The sequence below is a fragment of the Neodiprion fabricii genome, chromosome 7 (genome assembly GCF_021155785.1).
Source record: "Neodiprion fabricii isolate iyNeoFabr1 chromosome 7, iyNeoFabr1.1, whole genome shotgun sequence".
NCBI classification, from domain to species: domain Eukaryota; kingdom Metazoa; phylum Arthropoda; class Insecta; order Hymenoptera; family Diprionidae; genus Neodiprion; species Neodiprion fabricii.
Genome location: NC_060245.1, coordinates 23,109,915 through 23,129,188, shown reverse-complemented (window position 1 = coordinate 23,129,188; position 19,274 = coordinate 23,109,915). Strand labels below are relative to the sequence as shown.

The 19,274-nt window shown below is 43.1% G+C and overlaps 2 protein-coding genes across 2 annotated transcripts in view; one reads left to right on the top strand and one right to left on the bottom strand.

The window, feature by feature from the left end:
• The first annotated feature begins 1,437 nt into the window (after positions 1–1,437).
• Positions 1,438–2,954, top strand: LOC124186477 (probable 39S ribosomal protein L24, mitochondrial). Its single transcript, XM_046578230.1, has 5 exons — positions 1,438–1,684; positions 1,880–2,062; positions 2,143–2,345; positions 2,434–2,620; positions 2,729–2,954. The coding sequence occupies exons 1-5, from the start codon at positions 1,589–1,591 to the stop codon at positions 2,813–2,815; spliced, it is 756 nt and encodes a 251-aa protein (XP_046434186.1). The 5' UTR covers positions 1,438–1,588; the 3' UTR covers positions 2,816–2,954.
• LOC124186472 (serine-rich adhesin for platelets-like) overlaps positions 2,728–19,274 on the bottom strand; it is a 40,602-nt gene continuing 24,055 nt past the window's right edge. Inside the window, exons 6-10 of the mRNA XM_046578223.1 lie at positions 16,843–16,932; positions 8,256–9,856; positions 5,441–7,628; positions 5,151–5,309; positions 2,728–5,062 (exon numbers count right to left, since the gene is read on the bottom strand). Of these exons, the coding sequence (XP_046434179.1) occupies positions 4,890–5,062; positions 5,151–5,309; positions 5,441–7,628; positions 8,256–9,856; positions 16,843–16,932 (4,211 nt within the window). The 3' untranslated portion in view covers positions 2,728–4,889. The remainder of the gene's footprint in view (positions 5,063–5,150; positions 5,310–5,440; positions 7,629–8,255; positions 9,857–16,842; positions 16,933–19,274) is intronic.

The window sequence follows — 19,274 nt, the reverse complement described above, 5'->3', positions numbered from 1 at the left end:
CGCGATTTTGAAAAGTGCTGGAATCAATTCTTTCAGGCACTATTCCGACGTAATTCTGCGAGAGAAATCGATTGGGCGCAGTCCCAATACGCTGCGATCAACGCATCAAAAGTTACAGCCAAAAAACGATAACCTGTGTTTTCGACATTTTTCAGCAGGTGCTTTTTCCTTCGTAACTTCTCTCCTGTTGATCCCACGCTGTTTTCGCTGCGTTTTCTGAGTTCCCGGGGGTCCAGTACGTCAGGAAGTGGTCATAGGAATCGATTCTGAGTCGAATATTCGTCGTCTCGAGAGCCAAGGTGTACTACAATGGGTTCAATCAAGCGACTTCAGTTGTTAGACAACTTTATCGCTCGGAAATAATTTACTACTACCACAATTCAACGTTTTTGTGATTTATTGTACATCTTCACGCTGTGATGAATAAATAGCCGATCAACAATACATCAAGTCGCTTTCATCACCTGTCGTTAGACTTACTTCACTATAAAATGCACACAATCGTATTATCTTTATCAGTGCCCACAGTTCAATCAAACAATGAATATCATTTTCAACTTCGTCCTCCCCATCCTCTCCTCCGCCATGTGCGTGCACACTTATCGGACTCCTTCACGCGACTACATTTTTGCCATCGTTTCCTCTTTCACCATCGCACGAATGCATTATCGCCGTTCCCACATTTCGGGAATCAGCCTTACACCCTCATCAACCAATCATTCGTCAACCTCACATTAGCAACTCTTCTCACTCTCTTACACACGCATTCTACCCAGCTCACCCATTCACACAAGCGTATTTGTTATTCTTTACAATTAGTTTGTGCTAATAATTTTTTTCTAAAATCATCGTCCTTATTTCAAATTATTGTAATGTCCAGGTCGAAATCAATACAATTCTCCGTGTCATCATACACTTGTAATAAATGTGCACACCATTCCAGGGATGAGCAAAACGTATCAATTTATCAAAATCTCGATATTTTTTTGGGAGTATCTACATAAGTATCAAATTGTACATTTTATTCGTAAGCGCAGCTCAGTATCCAATTTCATGCATCGTATATTCATATTATTGCATGAGTCATTTAAAACAGAGTTTTTCTGACGTCTTTATCAGACGAATACAGATTCGATTGATCGTATAGACAAATAAATATAACTTTCTGCAACTTCTGAATGTGTCTTATTTCCCGACTGTTCCCCAAATTATTTCACACGTTTTGTGAATACTTTTAGATAATTACTTATATCGATATGTATTGTCTATCTGACCATCACTACATTAAAATCGTCTAACTATTCTAGTGTCACAAATGCACCCACACTTTGTACAGCGTCGGTAAGTCGAAGATCTTCACACAGGTTTATCCCATTCAGTTCGTCGGATGGCGCCAGCTCATTGCAAAGCAAACCAAAGTAGCGTTCACAGCTCCTCGCAACGCGAGCCAGTGTAGTTATAGGAATCTGTGCGTCGATGCACTTGCAATGGCGTAAGGAGTCACGTTGAACGTCTGCGATCCGTTAGTCCTGAAATTGAAGTCTGCATTTATTCGAGAAATTAAACTACTTAGGTTCAATAATAAATTATGCGGCTGAGCGCATTCCTCCTCACCAAAGTCGGAGACTTGACTAAGAAAGTCTCAAATTTACCGGAGAAATACATCACCGACACAGTTGAGAAGGTAAACCTAACCTCTTCCCCACCATTTTTGAATAATTTCTAACAAACCATTATTAACATCAAATATCAATAAAATACAGAAACTCGCTACATTTTTTCTAGCATTCCCAAATAAGTCTCATTAATGAAGATTGCTTGTATCAATGTTAATATTTATTCGTACTGGGACAAAATAATATTCTAAATCTTTGCGTAGGTTTACTATCGGACACCGCGTGCAATACAGTATTTGGATCGCACGATAAAGCGTAAGAACTTTCGATTCACGACAAATCGCCCGTGGTCTGGCCCAGCTGAATTCCAAAATTCGCCACATAAATACAGAAAGAAGGTATTCGTTGAACCCTTGAAAGATTGGAATTTTTTCAAAGGTGACCGGGTGAGTTGTCGTATTGTATTTTACATGCGTTTCCCTCAATTTTAATCAAGCTACTTTAATGATCATAAATATTTTTCCAGGTTCAATTATTAGTTGGGCGGGACAAAGGGAAGCAAGGAATAATCACACAGGTGATACAGGAGCGAAACTGGGTAATCGTTGAAGGACTTAATACACATCTAAGACGAATCGGAAAGGATAAGGACTTCCCAGGCAGTACCGTACAGAGCGAAGCCCCCCTTCTAGTTACAACAGACATACGTCTGGTTGACCCGAGTGATCTGTAAGTAGGTCCTGCATAAGAAAGTACTTAAGTATGCTTATAATAGTCAAGGGTGTCAGTAACGAACCTCTATTAATTTTCATTGCAGAGATGCTTGTGACGTAGAATGGCGGTATAAGCCAGATGGCCAAAGAGTTCGGGTATCGTGTCGAACCGGTCGAATTATTCCAATTCCACACAAGAGTGAAGAAACTGTGGATTACAAGAGACCCACTCTGTACAAAGCAAAGCAGAAAGATACACCAGCAAATGTTGTCAAAGAAGTTACTTTTTTGGTACGAACGATTTCTTGAATTAAATGGATCATATTTTTCCCAAATCTATCGAGGTAAACGTTAAAAGATGGCTCAATTAAATCTTTGACTTTTCTCTTATACCGACAGCCCGAACTCAAGACCTTCGAAATGGACTTGATGGATAAAATGGGTATCAAAGAAGATCGCACGCGAAAGCCCATCTTCTGGTATTGAAGAATATTTTTATCATCAACTTGTAAAATATAACTAGTGATATGAGAAAGAAAAACATTTTGTGAATAATCACATATAATGTAAAACCTGTGTACGATGTTGACTGTGAGATATAAAATTTAGTCATTTCATGTACAAACATGTCCTCGATTTCTTATGCTGTTTTTTTTTTTTTATTTCTTTGTTTTCAATGAAATTTTGTTTATTGTTATTACGGATAGCTACAAACGATAACCTGCACTAAACCTTGAAATTTCAGAATAATACATACATATAATGTAACATAGCAGAACAGTAACGTAAATTGGATTAGCTGATAATAGTAAAGGATTCTTATATTTCCATAAGCAATTATGAGTGAAATGCCAAAGAACATCGCCACACAGAATATCACAACACGATGTTTTTCCGCAAACGCACATCCGGAAAGAACCATTGATTTTGAATTTAAATACGCGAATATCAATAATATAATAATATTTTTTCTTATATTAATAATATTTTGTTGTTTTTTTTTTCCAACCTTTTCGTTTTTTCGACGCTCTTTTATATTACTCGTTATTTCAACCAAATACTTATATCTCAGTCGCTATATGTACAAAAGTTATTGTTACTGACAAACGGAAGAAACAAGTTATTCATACACTCAGAATAAAGCAATAACTACCTAATAATTGTATGTATATCCGTACGTCAGCACTTGTGACAATCGCAAGTGTTGAACACAGGAACAACAGTATTAATATTATGCAAATTACATATCATGCATCATTCGTGACGCAGAATTTTATTGTCTTCCGGTACCAACAAATCACGGTGAACGTGTTATTTTAATACCCTCACGTCAACCTTTCGTCCGTTGTGCTTCGTATCTCACTCGATTCTACAAAAAATTTCCAATCCGCAAGACGGTTTTACCATAAAGCGAAAATTCAAGTAATAAAATATGGACACACTATTCCGTGTTCCTCAAATATATAGGGATAGTACAAAATGATGAGTAAAAAAATATCTCGCTAATATGTATATAACGGCTTTCATTTACAATTTACATTTAAAAAACAAAAACCGGTAATCGTACGCACTATATTTAAAATCTTCTATCGCTTCGTGTATTTATTGCAATTAAACCTGAATTATTTTCAGTAGCCGTATTCATTATATAAACACTTCCAGAAAACACGTTCTTTTCCTTCTCTCTCTCTCTCTCTCTCTCTCTCTCTCTCTCTCTCTCTCTCTTTCTCTCTCTCTTTCACGTTTGCATACTTTTTTTATACAACGATAATTATTATTGCACTGCCAGCACTCTATCGCTATAAATTCTGTTAACAAAATGTTTTAGTATAACAAAACAAAAGCTAATTATAATATGTAATATAATGAATTAATCGCGATTTCGCGTTTGGAAAGTTTAACCGATAGGTGTACGGTATGATATCGTTGTTTTATTACTATGGTCTACCATTATCATTAATATTGTTATCGTAGTTACTGATAGTCTGGCTATTGTTATTATCATTCAACTCGGAGTTACATTTCGCACGAACATATCAAACTCGGTATTTATTGTGGAATTCTCTATCTTAAAAATATATAAAATATTTCCCCGGGTCTAATTTCGTAAACAGTTATTAACATTATTATTATTATTATTATGATAGGTGTGTTATGAAATTCGTTGTAACATTGAATACGGATACACTGGTTCGATATCGGTGGAAAAACGATTTAAAGAAACGACTGCAGGAAAATCCTACCACACCGTAGAAATAGAGATTTGGATTAAAAAGTTTATGCAAAATGAGAAACAAATAAAAAAAAATAACCTTCAGATCACTGTTCAAAACTCTACGATTGCTAAACACTCACAATCAGAATGAACTGTACATCCATCGACAAATCACATTTATTTACATCGCTTGGAACGAATTAGAAAGAGGAAGAATAGAAAAAAAAGAAAGAAAAACAAACAAATAAGTAAACGCAAACCCGTTCCGTCGAGATTCGTAAATATTTCTACTAGGATATTTGTTATTCCCTATTTTTATTCTCTCCATTTCGTAGACCTTTACATCTACGATGAAGATTTGGTGGCAGGATGTCTGACTAGGAGGCTGACTTCGCCGTCGTGTAGCTTCTTCATTAGGGACCATGCCTCTATCCTCGACATTCTTGTAACGTCGTGTCCGTTCACCTCGAGCATTTGATCGCCTGCCCTAAGCGCGCCGGTTTTTTCAGCAGCTCCACCTGTGATGCGGTTAAAAAGAGGTTTAGAAAAGTGACGGGGGAGATATAAATAAAACGACTTTAACGCAGGATGATAGGTGACACTCACCAGCGAAGATCTTCTTCACTATCAACGGCCTGTCGCCCAGCGGACTGTCTCTGCCACCTTCTAAACTGAAACCTAGACCAGCCCCATCCTTGAAGATGGCAACAGTCGCCGGTGGACCCCATGCAGTCTGCTCGTCCGAAGAGCCGTTCGTTTCTGACCCTGGAATCGCATGAAAGACGCGTGAATAATAAGGCAAAGGTGTCTTCGATATTCTCACCGGGATTCACTTTCGGTTGGAAACACACGTCTCATAACACCTTAAAGTTTGACGAAATGTAACGATATCCCACCTTCGACGATGGTCTCGACGCTCTCGGTCCTGGACCTCAATCTAACCCCAAAGTCGTCTCTGGCCCTGGAAACGACGAGAACAACTTCGGACCGTGGTTGTTTCAGAACAGCGAGACTCTCGCGGTGAGTGAGTCCCTTGGTGCTGCGTCCGTTGATGCTGAGTATCCTGTCACCCCGTTGAAGCCTTCCATCCTTGTCGGCAATCGAATGGGCGAGAACGCGATGCACCGTGATTTCCTTGGTCTCGCAATCGACGCCGCCAGCGAGGGCTATCCCAACGCTACCAGCTGGGTTCTCCTTGTGATAAAGAACCACGATAACGTCGTGGGCGCCACGAGCCTCCTCCAGAGTCGCCTCTTCGACGAGCTGGGCGAGTTCCTGTTGCGAAATCAGGCTCGTACTGCTGGCCAATGAGCTTATGCTTCCGAACTGTTCACTCGCAGCGGAATACCTCTCGGTATCAATATCGCCGCTGCTGCTGTCCAAGCTCGAAAAACGCCCGTGGAAATTTCCCGAAGGAATCGGGGGCTGCTGGTTAAGTCCCTGAGCCTCAGACTTCTCCACGGTCTTCTTAACGTCCGTCACGCTGGCGCTCCTTCGCCCCATGCTTCGAGGTGTCGGGATCCTCGAGGCTATCTTCGGCGACTCGTCCTCCGCAACCCGTTCGACAACCTTGGTCGGTATCTTCGAGGCGAATCCTTTATCCTTGTTCCAAGACCTGCTCGGAGTTCCCGACGGCGTTGCAGCCTCCTCCGCCTTTCCGTCGAGGATCTCCTCCAGGCTCATCTGACTCCGCGATCTACCGAAAGAGCGATCCTCGATATGGATCGCCGTGCGAGATCTACCCCGAGTCGAAAGAACGGTGAGTAGATCGTTCTGCGAGTCAGGAGCGTTCTTGTCGATCACCATACTGGACCTCGAACGCGGTTTCGAGCTCTCGAGGTCGGATTCAATTACCGGAATGACCTGAGCCTTCTCCTCGGCAACGGCAAGGGATGACCTTCGCCGAGGTGTCCTAACCTGTACCTCGATCTCCGCCCTCTTTTTCTCCGCGGTTATCGACTCGTCGTCCTTCTCCACTCGGTTGTTCACCACAGTCTTGACCTCCGACCTCACCCACTTCCTCATCTCGTTCGACGGCTCCAGAAGCTCGGAACCTCTGATCGGCTGGGAGCCTTCCTCAGCTGTCACCTCTATGTAAGCAATTTTAACATTATCGGTAGCTACGCAATCTCCGTTTTCCTGCAGGGCCAACTTCGAGGTTGCTGGTGCCGGATCCTCGTCGTCGGAAAACTTCCGTTGTATAAGCTGCGGAGAGCCGTTGAGATCACCGCCGCTTCTACACCTGGCACTGGCCAAAATGTTCTTCCTGTTGATCGCCTCGACGCTCTGCGGTTTGAGGACTCGACGCGACAGGGACTCGGCGGAGGCCTGAGAACCCGAGGTAAGAGTCGACGAACTGCTGCAGTTTGTGTCGGTGCTGCTGGACCTCTTCAGAGCGAGATGCTGCAGTCCGTTTCTCGAGTACATACCAGACTGCTGCGGAGACCTTGGGTCAGGACTACTGCTGCTGGAGGACGAACGCTCGGAGAATGATCCTTGACTGTAGGAGGAGGGTCTGGTCAGGAACTGGGAGCGTTCGAGGGTGGCTGCCCGATGTTCGGAACGGACCTGGAGATAGTTCGTCGACGTTGTTGTTGTTGTTTCGTTGGAGAGGTACGATCGCTCGGAGGAGAGCGTTGACCTCTCGGACGGAACCGGAGACACCGGGGGACTGAAACCCCTGGAGATGCTGCTCTGAGAGCTGCTCACCGCCGAGTCGTTGTCCGAGTCGTCGTAGTCCGTTCTTGCCTTCCGCAGATTCGCTCTGGACCGCGGTGACCGATCGGAGGGCGAATATTCGAAGCTGAAGTCGCTCCTTGTTGGGCTGCAGATGGACTCGAGACTCTTCGGGGCCTCCGAGGACGGAGCCGAAGTTGTGGATGAGGAGTTTTTCCCAGGCGTCAAGGTTCCCGAGGTTCCGTAAACCGCCAGGCTCTTACGCTTGAACGCGGGGGAGTATTTCGGAAGGTTTTGGGGCTCCGGCATTTTGAACGAGGATATCTTTCCCGGGACACTTATTGTACTTATGCTGCTCGATATCGAACTCTGGGATCCCCATTTGTCTTGCAGGTTTGATCTGGGAAGCTGAAACGCGAGAGTTGAGAAATTTAGATTACGGATATGGTGTTGAAGTGGACTGCTTATTGTTAAGAGACGAGCTTCTGAACATTTGATGAATATTATATCGGCATCAGTCGTGCCAAGGTATGTAAGAGCTGTGAACTCAACTTCGGTACAACACATATAACAGAGTTGAAATTTAGCGTCTACATTTGACCCTAGCAAGGTTCATGTAAGCCTACTCTGAAGGAAATTGAACCCAAAACTCCTACATTGACCCTCATTGGTTTTAATCGTATTTTCTATATTTCTACCATAATCAATCAGAATCGATGGACCTTTATCAGCGGGTTAGGATTTTGAACGTTGAATGAGGGTTTCAAGCGATCAGATTTAACCCAACCTCCAGAGGGTCGAAGGACGTTCCAAACATACCCTACTTTGAACCTAACCTTCGCAAAGCGATAAATTTCGGACATTTTTATCGTCAAATCAGGGTTTGACGTTACGTTTAAATAGAACCTACTTTACTACCTTCAATCCCTATGTAGGAGCACCTTTAAAGTAGGCGTTAATTTTCGACTCGGTTTGACATCACAATCATACAGTCGCCGAGAGTTTCACGCGAAAGTTCAAATCTCCATCGCTTACCTGTTGCAGAATGATCGAGTCCCTGGACTTGATTTCGGGCAAGTCCTGAACGATCGGTTGAGAAACAGGGAGCGCTTCCTTCTCGGGAATAACGAGGCCCCTCAGTTTCCGTATTCCCTTTCTGCGCTGCTCAATGAGCTGGTTGAGACTGGTCCTCCTCATGTCTTCGTTTGGTCTCTTGAACGTGGATGCCAGGGAGTTGGTCCTGGATATTTGCGAACTGGGAGGCAATTCGCTGAGTGATTGTGAACGGGAATGGAGGTTGGCCGAGCTGCCGGAGAAGCTGGTAGCCCTGGTCAAGGTCGTGGATAAAGGCGTAACCGGAGATGCGGAGAGTCCCGCGAGTGATTTCGGACCCTGCAAAACGCTCGGCGATACCGAAGCACCGGATGGCGCAACGGACTTGAATTCCAAGGAGGACGAATGGCGCAACGAGTGGTTCGGTTTCGGATTCGGTTCCGGCGGCACGTCTTCCGGGATCTTCTTCGTGACTACGGCGAATCCGGGAGTGGTTTTAACCCCCGGTGAAGCTGGAGGCGAGGTAAGGGGCAGACTGGGAGGAAGCGCGTCGTAATTTTCGTTGGGCGAGGGTATCGAGAGGTCGAAGGAACTCCGGGTTCGTTCGGAGAACGCGGCGTTGTTATCCCTCGGCGAGTTCCTGGCATCTTCGGCGAATACGTCCTCCGACGATTTGTACTTCGAAAGACGTCTCGAGCTGGGACGGATCGTCGGCGTCGTCGAGGTCGACGATGAAACGGTGATACTCGGGAAAAGCGGAGCCTCCAGACTGCTCTGGGACGAAAACATGGCGATCTTGTCCCTGACAGATTTCTCCGACTTGTCGTCCTGACGCCAGAGGTCACCGTTCAGCGAGAACTTCCGCGAAGAAGAAGATTGCTGCTGCTGCTGACTTCCGCGCAAAACACCTTTCCCGACCACTGGTGAAGACGACGTCGGGAAACCGTCGACCTTCGGTGGTCTGGAGGTCGGTAACGGAGGCGGTCCGGTTTCCGTAATAAATTCCGCTTCGGTACCACCCTTGGGAACATTGATCGTGATGATTTTTTCCGAAATGATATTTTTCTCGGTGTTCGAACCGTTGAATAGCGAGTAAGAATCGTCCATGGAATTCGGAGCAGCGTTGATTTTTCTCGTTATCTTTACGTCCTTGGGAACGACGACCGGGGTTTCCGATGACGAAGCGAAGAGCACAACGGGCGAATGCGAGCTCTGCACGCTGCTCCTGAGGCTAAAAACGCGGCTATCCTGAAGCAGGATCGTCTTCTCCTCGCAGTTGAAGTCGTTAGAGGATGACGAGCCGCTCGACGACGCGATGATTTTCTTCTTGTCGTTGGCGGAGGGCAGCTTCAGCGTTTCGCTGCTCGAAAATACCTCGGTATCCCCGCTCGTTACGAGCTGCTCGCCGTTTGACGAGGCCAGGGTCGACGACACCCTAGACCCGGCTACAAACTGGTACTGCTGCTGATGCTGGTGCTGCTGCTGAGCAGAGCTGAACTCTTGGTAGGTGGCAGGGAACTCATCCCCGTCGGGTGGTAGGCGTTGCCCGCCTCCGCAGCTCTCCATTCTACCATTTACCGGGCCTGAAACATACGTAAAACCCGACAAACATTTATTTTTCTCTGATAGAATATTTTAGAAAATCACGGTCAGGACCAGTTTACATACACGTATATGTATATATATATATGTGTGTGCGTGTATGTATACACATAACGTATGTACAATGTGGAGCCATGTATTACAGTCTTGGCACTTTGACCTTCTGTGTATATATCTGGAAATTAACCCACGCCTACACACACAAGCAGCAGCAGACCATTCGAACGGTGTTTGCTGCATGCTTTCTTCCAGCTATGCGTAAAGGTCATTGCGGATAATAAGTATTCCGCACGGTAAACCGTAGCACCTAGTTTCCAATTCAATTTCACGCCCGAGGCAATATCAACGCGGAAGGAATTTTTTCGTTCGCCAAATTCTTACTCAACTCCGTTTGCGGATCGTCTTTAGATATACGTACAACAATTACGACACCGAGTTAATTATACCTATTCTCTCCGTTGTGCAAACATTGTAATATACATATCTATACGCACACGCGCTCATACGGTTACCCAAGGGATCAATTGTACCGGTCAGCAAAATTTTGTTACAGAAAGGCGCTGAATAATTTTTAGATAACGACAATCTCGGTACCCTCGTTATAGAATCGTATTTATATTTATTCGATCAGGTCTGGTTTTTGTGTCACAGCTACTGTACCAGTAAAATTCAATGTTTATCGTTTTGACTTACCTCTTTTTATTCAGGGTGTTTTGTTACTTACAATAAATGACAGTTTGTTAGTTACAATAAATGACAATACATCCTGGACTAAAAATAGTTTAGTCAAAACGTTGAACGTTAAATTTTACTGGTACGGTAGCCGTAACAAAAAAATTAGACCTGATCGAATAAACATAAATATGGTTTTATAACGATGTTAGATTATACGTGTTTGAAGATCAGTAGTCACCTTCCTTGTTCAAAAATATTTCGTTGACCAGTGTACCGTAACACTGTAAATAACCTAATTTTTGTTAATAAGAACTGTATTTTTGAAAAAGCTAAAAAAAAATCATATCACAATGAAAACTATTAGTACCTAAAATATTCTAACATCAATTCTATCGTACTAATTGTAAGCCCTGTTCCTAACACAATCAGTTGTCACGTTACGCGCGAAAAGTGAATTTTTTCCGACCAGTGTTATTCGTCACAGATATCGCCGACAACCTGTAAATGGATCTCAAAGTCGCAAACTGCGGATAAATTCAACCGCATTGTGTATTACATGTATTTCACGATCGGAGTTTTCTCAACCGCGACTATCAAACCGTCCAGACGTGATGCAGCATGCAAAGTATAATTCACCGGTACATACAGTGATTGATAAAACTAACGTAGAGGTCTATGTATATAATATACATATAACTTCGTATGTGCGTCTAAGTTGAACGATAAAAATTCGCGCGTGCGGCTCGTGCGGATACAATAATGCATTTAAATATATATATATATGTATATTTACCAGCTTTACGTAGCGTAATCTATACACACATACGTATATGCATGTTATTGCAATCCGTACAATGCGTATACATACCCAAACGTACACATATATGTATATATGTATAATAATATATCAGCGAGAGAAATTTGGTACATTTCATAATCAATATAATCATGCAAATTATTCGCCTCCTCAATTTTTCACGTCCGCTTCTCCGCGATATTACTGCAGGCATACGGCGACGCATAAAATTACAAAGTAATCGTTCAATTAGCGATGTGTGTTGAGGGGGGCGGGGGGAGAGCAAATCAATAACAGAAATTTCATTGAACGCTTATAGCGAGGTATGTGTAAATAAGAGGAGGAAGGGGCGATCGTCCGTAACGCCTCCGATTGTTTCAGCCCTAATTTAAATATCGCCTCATCGGCCAAAAGCCAATTCGAACTACGTACCCTGGCCTCACCGTTGCACCCAGCCCACAGCTAGAGCTCAAGGATTTCAACATTCTAGTGCGCTTATAAGCTGATAATATTCTATATTTATTTGCATGTGTATCATTATACGATATGGAACGGTGACGCGTGTCACGTCTGTAACGCACTCGATGTGTACTCCCTGTCTTGCATGTCACGATGGCCAATAAGTACAAGTAATTGCTGCCTTTCGCCGGAATTCTTTTCAGGTCAATTCACACGCCGGGTATGGGATTGGGTGTAAATAGTGAGAAGAAGAGAGAGAAATTATCTCGAAAGCGACGAATGATTCGTGCGGTAATTAATCGTAAGACGGAATAATCACGATTCTCGACGATTGTTGAGATCGTCGAGGATTCCCAAGCACAGTTCTGCGATCCGTAATTCATCTTTCCCGGATTGCCGATTTGAGGAAAGTGAGAAGCTATAACGACGATGACTAACTTGATCACGGCTATTAATAAGCTGTCGCATTCGTAAGTGGAATACACCGGCGAACGATAGACATGGGTAATGATTATTACAGGGTGTGTAGGTACGTAATAGATATTTGCGGGAACTGTGAGAGTGGAAAAATATCGAGTAGTCGGGTTAAATGATTCACCGTTCGACGACGTCCTTGTTTGAAAACCTTCGTTTATACATCGTACAAGAATACACGCACCTCGAAATAAGCACAAAGAGACAAAAAGCGGTCGTCTTTGTTACTACACGCCTCGTACGCCGATAGATTAAGTGGAAGTGAAGAGCTTATCAGGCGTAGAGTCTCGTTTGCTCCGATCGACATGGCGATAATAACGCAAGCCATTTACCATACATTTCGAACACCGATTGTCTTCCGAAAATAATTATAAGCATGCAGCCGCAGTCTGCAGTTGTGTACGAGACTGCGGACCGAGTGTAATAACAAGTAAAAATCTTTATAATTATTTTTTTTCTTTTACCTGAACAGTGCCAACGGCAATTCAAACTCGAAGACGCGTCGACGGGATCCAAATTAACGCTGCATTTGACTCATCCGTATTCACTTGCATTCATCGGGTATTTATGATTATAGACAGGTCATGAATCGTCGATGGGAATGAACGAGACGATGACTGACGATGATGTCAGGCCAAGAGGTGAAAATAAAAACAGGCTACTTCTTGGTTCATTTTTAAATTTAACCTACGCGTAATCACTCGCTTGTCTCGTCGTTGTTAATTTTTTTTACATAGCCAGTAACGAGGAACGAAGCTGAACGACTCGCTTCGGCGAGAGACTCCGGCGATACTAACCGGCAGTCCAAGAGGACGCGAGTCGGTGGCTCCAGTTCCGATGCACATAAGTGGCGGCAGGGGAAGCCCTGGTGGAAAGAAGGGATATGAGCTCAGAACACGAGCCTCGGTTAGTCGACGCGAAAATGTGTATACACTTAAACGTATGAACGAGTCGCTTAAAACGCGACGCCACATGGCACAGGATGCTACTCGAGCCGCGTCACATGGTGCAGGATCGGATATGCATGCCTCCTGGATGAAACTGGACGAAAAGTGCGAGATCCAACATCCGCCTTCGACGACATTTGGCGACCACGTCTGACCTCATCAAAGTTCGTGTAAACCTACTTTGAAGGAAACTGAACCTAGAAATCCTAAGTTGACCTTCTAAGTACTAATAATTTAAGGACAAATCTTACATCGAACTTCCGACTCCTAAAAATTGAAGTACCCAAAGCCTGCTTTGACGTTCTCGGTAGACGATTGAAACCATTTTTACGCTATTCGATCTACAGTTCCTCCGTTGGATCTGCAACTCCTCGTACATAGGTTAAAGGAGGTTCCAAACGTAGTCCTACTTTGATCCTAAGCTCGGTCTGATATTGCGTTGAAATAGAACCTACTTGGCCATCTTCGCGCCTTCGTTGGGAGCCAGTTTAAAGTAGGCGCTGAATTTCTACTCTCGCGCCCACCTTTGGACTCCTCGCCTGTAACACTGCAGTGTATCAATCGTCAGAAAAGTCTAAATTACACGGTGTATGGCATTACGGTAACCCAATACGGTTTTACCCAAGATCGAGGTATACACGCTGCTGAGGATGAAGAGGGAAGACAGAGGTTTCAATATTTCGTAAATATCTTGCGCCAGACTATCGAGGATTTTTATTACACCTCGGGGCGTCTGTGCGGAGATCTTTCGTGCATTATACTCTTATACCGTATAATACCTACGTAACCGCATATAAAGTGAATGTATACGAGACGACAATATTTAATTGCTCCTAGGCGTGCAGGGAAAAAAAAAAAAAACATTTTTCAACAGTATACGTATACAAAATTTAAATCTCCGAAAAAGAAACTTCAATATACGTCTTCTTAATTTCACCTACGTAACACACGTAAGGTTTAATCCTCGCCGTATGCCGTATGCGTTATCCACCCACGAGTCCAAGGACCATTGCCTGTGTTCTATCCCTGCATCCCATAAACGTTATACCTCCGTAAACGTATCCACAGACGATGTGGATGTATTAATTAAGGCTGAAAACGGGTCCGACTCCTCCTTCGCTTCGCGATCTTCGCTCGATTATTCCAAACGAATGGGCAGTGCTCTATTCGCATTGGTAGGTATACCCACACGCATGGGTTACAATGTATGGACGTAAATGTGTAATACCTGCAGTACTAAGGTAGAGTCTTGCCCGTAGTCGCCGGTTTTCGTGTTACGAAATCGTGCATGTGTCAACCGGCTGTGTGTTCTGATTCACGATGGGTTGCGTCAGGCCCAAAGAAGGCCTCGCGTAATGTAACGAACCCCCCGTTTTCAACGTGTCGCGAAGCCTTAATAACAATCCTGGAGAAGGAACAGCTGCGGAATTCGAAATTTTCACTTATCGCGGAAGACGAAATTCGCCGTCCCTCTCTCTCTCTCTCTCTCTCTCTTGGTTACATCGCACGTAACGCTTTTGCCCCGAGTTCTTCACGATCAGTGAAAATATGAATAATCGAAACGACGAAACGACAAGGAAAAAGAAATCTCACATATGCTGGCACGATGAAGCGATTCACGTTTGTGACTCCGAGGTGATTCAGAAACGGTCATTACTCGCACCGAGAAGCGTCAGAGCTTTGATTATATCCTGCAGCGAGATGCGGTTACACCCGAGCTGAAAACGCTGGAAATTTGATAACGAAATAAATATGAAAGGGAGGAAAAAATGTTGGAGACGGACGAATTGGATCCATAAGGAGTAAGAATGGGAATGGACGACGAGTCCATCCTTACTCGGGATGCTTTCCGACTTTCCGTTCGCTTTACGACCGACGGCTTCGAGTATTAGATGTCAGAGATATCGCGCCTAATACTGCGACAACATCGAACACTTTACGCCGTGTAGTGGTTTAAAAAATTGTGGGAGTTAATAACAACGAAGACCTATATAATCGTCGACACAGCTGCGGTCTTTCCGAAGCGGCCCGCGGGATCGATAAGTAATTTTCTTGGATAACTCGGACACCGCACACTCACCTACGGTAATATAAGGCATCTCCGTGAAACTGAAGCAACGTTTACAAGCGGGGTCGAAACAGCTGACGAAACGACTCGATCCTCATCCGGAAAGCGAACTAAACTCCAAACGGAAGTCTGACCAAGCCTTCCTCGCTGTAACGTATCCATTATATGCCATGCCGCTATCTCTAGCAGGTAGGTAATGTTAATACGCGTTTTACACAACGGATGGATACACCGTGTACGTGTTCGTGTGGACGAATGCGAACACCGAACGACGCGTTGCGAATCGCTTCGTGACTTAGACCGAAAAACGGCTACTCGACATACTTTGGAAGAACAACGCCGGGACGTAACAAGCAAGTTTTAAGGGGTAACAGAAAATTCGTTTGTGTCGACAGTATTTTAGGATCATAAAAACAATGTCCGGTTGGTCTTGTAGCGACTTTTTGTTTTTTTATTTATTTTTTTTTTCTTCCAAAGGTTCACAATTACATTCTTCGTTGAAGCTTTTTTTGTTTTTATCAACGACTTGCTGCTTATTTTTTGGTCAAACATCGATTCATTTTTTCAAATGTGCACCATTTCTACAAAATTTGAGAAAAAAAAAAAACCACAAAAACTCCCACGTGATTTCATAGGCAACAGAATATAGATTATAAAATTTTGTTGGTTCTTTATTTTTCGGGAAATCCGTCCTCCCGTGAAGAAGTTTTAAAAAAGGGTCGGTTTCAAAGATTGGCTACGTCACCGCCATTTCGTATCAAATATTGTAATAAAAATATGTTTTGTTTTTTCACACTTCAGTATGCGTTAAATAAACTCTGTGAAAAAACATCCCATTACTTTTTCCATACTCCCGAAAGAGATCGTCAAAGTTGGGCTGAATTTTGTTACCCGGGGATTTTTCGGATCGCTGATCACGAATCTGAAGTCCGGATTAATAAATGAACTGTGATAAGGCTTGTAAATTCCTGACGTCAAATCAGTTTTGCACAAATATCACCGAATCGCACTCTCTGGGATGAAAAAAAGACCGTAATACGAATACGTTAATCACGACGCACGGATGCAAGAAAATCAGGTGAGATAGGAATCTACCCGTGTAGAGGCGTTATATATTCTTAGGAGCAGGAGTCATAACATCGGGCGAGGATCGGCGTTGTTACAAACACCTACGTACATACATAAATACATAAAAAAAAATATATATATATATATATGTATACGCCGAGCCGTGAGAATGCGGAAACATTGTGTGTCTCCACGTGAATTCGCACTCTATTATACCCAACGCACATGTCTGTAAGAGATGTATGTAAGGACGTTGTAATACGTGGTACGGATGTCGAATTACTTACTTGAGCGAAATGCACGCTGCACACAGTCTTGGGGTAGTGAACAACGCACATGATACAAATATATAACACGCGTAGGCGTCGGGAACGAGTCGCGGTTATTATTGCGAAAGGTCGGAAGAGACGAGATTTCTTATCGCGTCGAGAAATTTGAAAGACAACGTTAACCTAACGAAAATAAAAACGCATGACTCACCTTTACCCGATTTCGAAAACTCCTTCTCCCGCACCTCACCCGTATTGGGACTTATCGCGTCTCGCCTCAGACAGTCAACTTCGTCTTCATCTGGAACAAAGTGTTTTCGTTAGTTGCTGTACGCACCTCGTCACAGTTTCTGAACAAGTACAGGTATATTATACGTGCGTATTCACGGCCCGTTTCTATAATGTACCTGTCAATCCGACATCGACGAGAAATTATTTTCGCGGTAGTTGATAATCATGCTACGACCTGTGACGACTATTCAATTAACAGAGAAACAATACGCGCGTCCTTATGTGGTTATACACTGGCATATTATGGTGTACGTATACCGTGAGTGCGCGTGCCGGAACGTCGATAACGAGATGAGAGTGTAAACGACGAACTTGCGCAAGTTCGTAAATAAATAAGCCGGCATTTATACGCTTGTATGTATTCGTCTCATGTGTGCGTGCGTGTGTGTGTGTGAGTGGGTGCGTAATAGTTGTCCGAGTGGACACAGCTGCGCGCTACTCGGTTTGACACTAGTTAACCCTTGCTTATTAAACACCAGATATTTATTACAGTAGGTGGTTATGTACCGCAACAAATGCGCGATTCCCGAGGATATTGTTGCACGTATGGTATACGGAAAGTTGAATGTAAGAGGTAGAAAGAAAAAAAAAAACAAACAAACAAACGAGTAGTGGATAAAAATAAGATAATAAAAAATTATACTTTATACTCGTCGACTTGGTATACTTTTATTTTTTATTCTTACCCTCTCCTCTAATTGCGATTATTAAACAACAAGAATTAGTCGCCAGTGTATTAATTATGTTCGTACGATGAAGAAAAAATTATTCGACGAAATGACTTTGTAAGCACAATTGTATATGTACATATATATATATATACACGTGTACTCTGAGTGTACGCTACAACTTTTAACACGGTTCAACAGCCTAATTCGCATGATTCTGAAAATACAAACGGTCGCGAAAAATGAAAGAGAGACGGAAGTGATTCTCCAAAGCGTTGTAATTATAATCTTTTAACTCGAGGGTCGAAGGGTTATTTTTAATTGGCAAGACGATAAAATATAAGCAAGAGAATATCAAAGTCCAGAAGATAAAAAAGAAGAGAATATAGCTAACGAAAGAAGTTTTATATATATTTTTTTTTCTTTCATCTACCTCTCAACTTTTCGCAAATTGGCATAATATATGTCCGCCCGACGAACCCGGGGTAAACCGGGTCACAAGAAACACACGCGGGAATTAAAGTAACGAGAAAAGGAGGAAGAAAAAAAGAAAAAATTAGAACGAAAGAAGAGAGCGTGAGCGAACGATGTATAAAATTTATACACATGTTTATACTTAATTCGAAACGTGTGTATTGTATCAATTAAATACGTAAGCGTGTACATCCGTATGCTTACCCTTATTCTCCGCGGCTAATTACAATATAAATATCGATTTTAATCTGTATAACTCAACAACTATGCACGTATATCGAATGTATTCTACGTAAAATAATGATTATTCGCACTATACCGTTAATTAACGCAACGCCCTTGCGGCACGTCCGTGTCGCACGTATTATTATGGCCACCGTGTAATTAACAATACATATACGTGTAAAAGAGATCGTCGATCGTTCGGTGAGGATTCTGCGATTTGAAACACATGACTCATGCGGTAGAATCGGTATAACGTTCAGATATTCCGTAAAACAATATTAATTATATACCTACTCTATTCCATATTGCAGATAAATACGCGCAAGTTTAAACATTGCGCATCGAAATATAGATCATACGAGATTTGCAATTCCTCACTGTTGTATTGGGTGCACAAATTTCATCACACGTGCATACAAGTTTAGATTTTGTTTTTAATAATACGCGCAGCTGCTTCTCTGCTGTAATTTACTAAAAAATAATTCACGGTTATTACACGCGAGGAAATGTTCTATCAAAGTGAAAAATGAAAAATGTGATGAACGAGTGAAGGATGGAAGTGCGTAGGTATTACAAACTCGCGACGGTTTACACCGCAAGGCAGGCAGTGACTTCGGTGTCCCTTAGCGATAGGGTGCAGCATAGAGACTACGGAGAGCGGGCAGAACCAAGTGCGAGAAAGCTATATTTACGAGAGCCCGATGCACCGCGGTGAGTCGGAGTTAGTTGGTCGGCAAGAAGACGGGCGATGCGATGCAGCTCAGCGTCCGAGGAAGGGACCGGGCGGAGAGTAAGTGAGTAAAAGTCGAGTTAAGGTGGGAGGCGTAGGACACGCATACACCTCGCTGTGCCCTTAGTATAGGGATAAACAGGCGGCGTGCACGCTCACGAAATAAGAAGAAGAAGAAGAAGATGAAGAGGAGGAATAATGATAATTATAAAAACAACAATAATAATAATGATGATGATAACAACGATGATGATA

Excerpts from the sequence above, each read along its gene's own strand:
- LOC124186477 (XM_046578230.1), top strand. The coding sequence starts at position 1,589 with ATGCGGCTGAGCGCATTCCTCCTCACCAAAGTCGGAGACTTGACTAAG. Across the intron at positions 2,346-2,433 it reads CTGGTTGACCCGAGTGATCT|AGATGCTTGTGACGTAGAAT; the intron begins GTAAGTAGGTCC and ends TTTTCATTGCAG. Across the intron at positions 2,621-2,728 it reads TCAAAGAAGTTACTTTTTTG|CCCGAACTCAAGACCTTCGA; the intron begins GTACGAACGATT and ends TTATACCGACAG.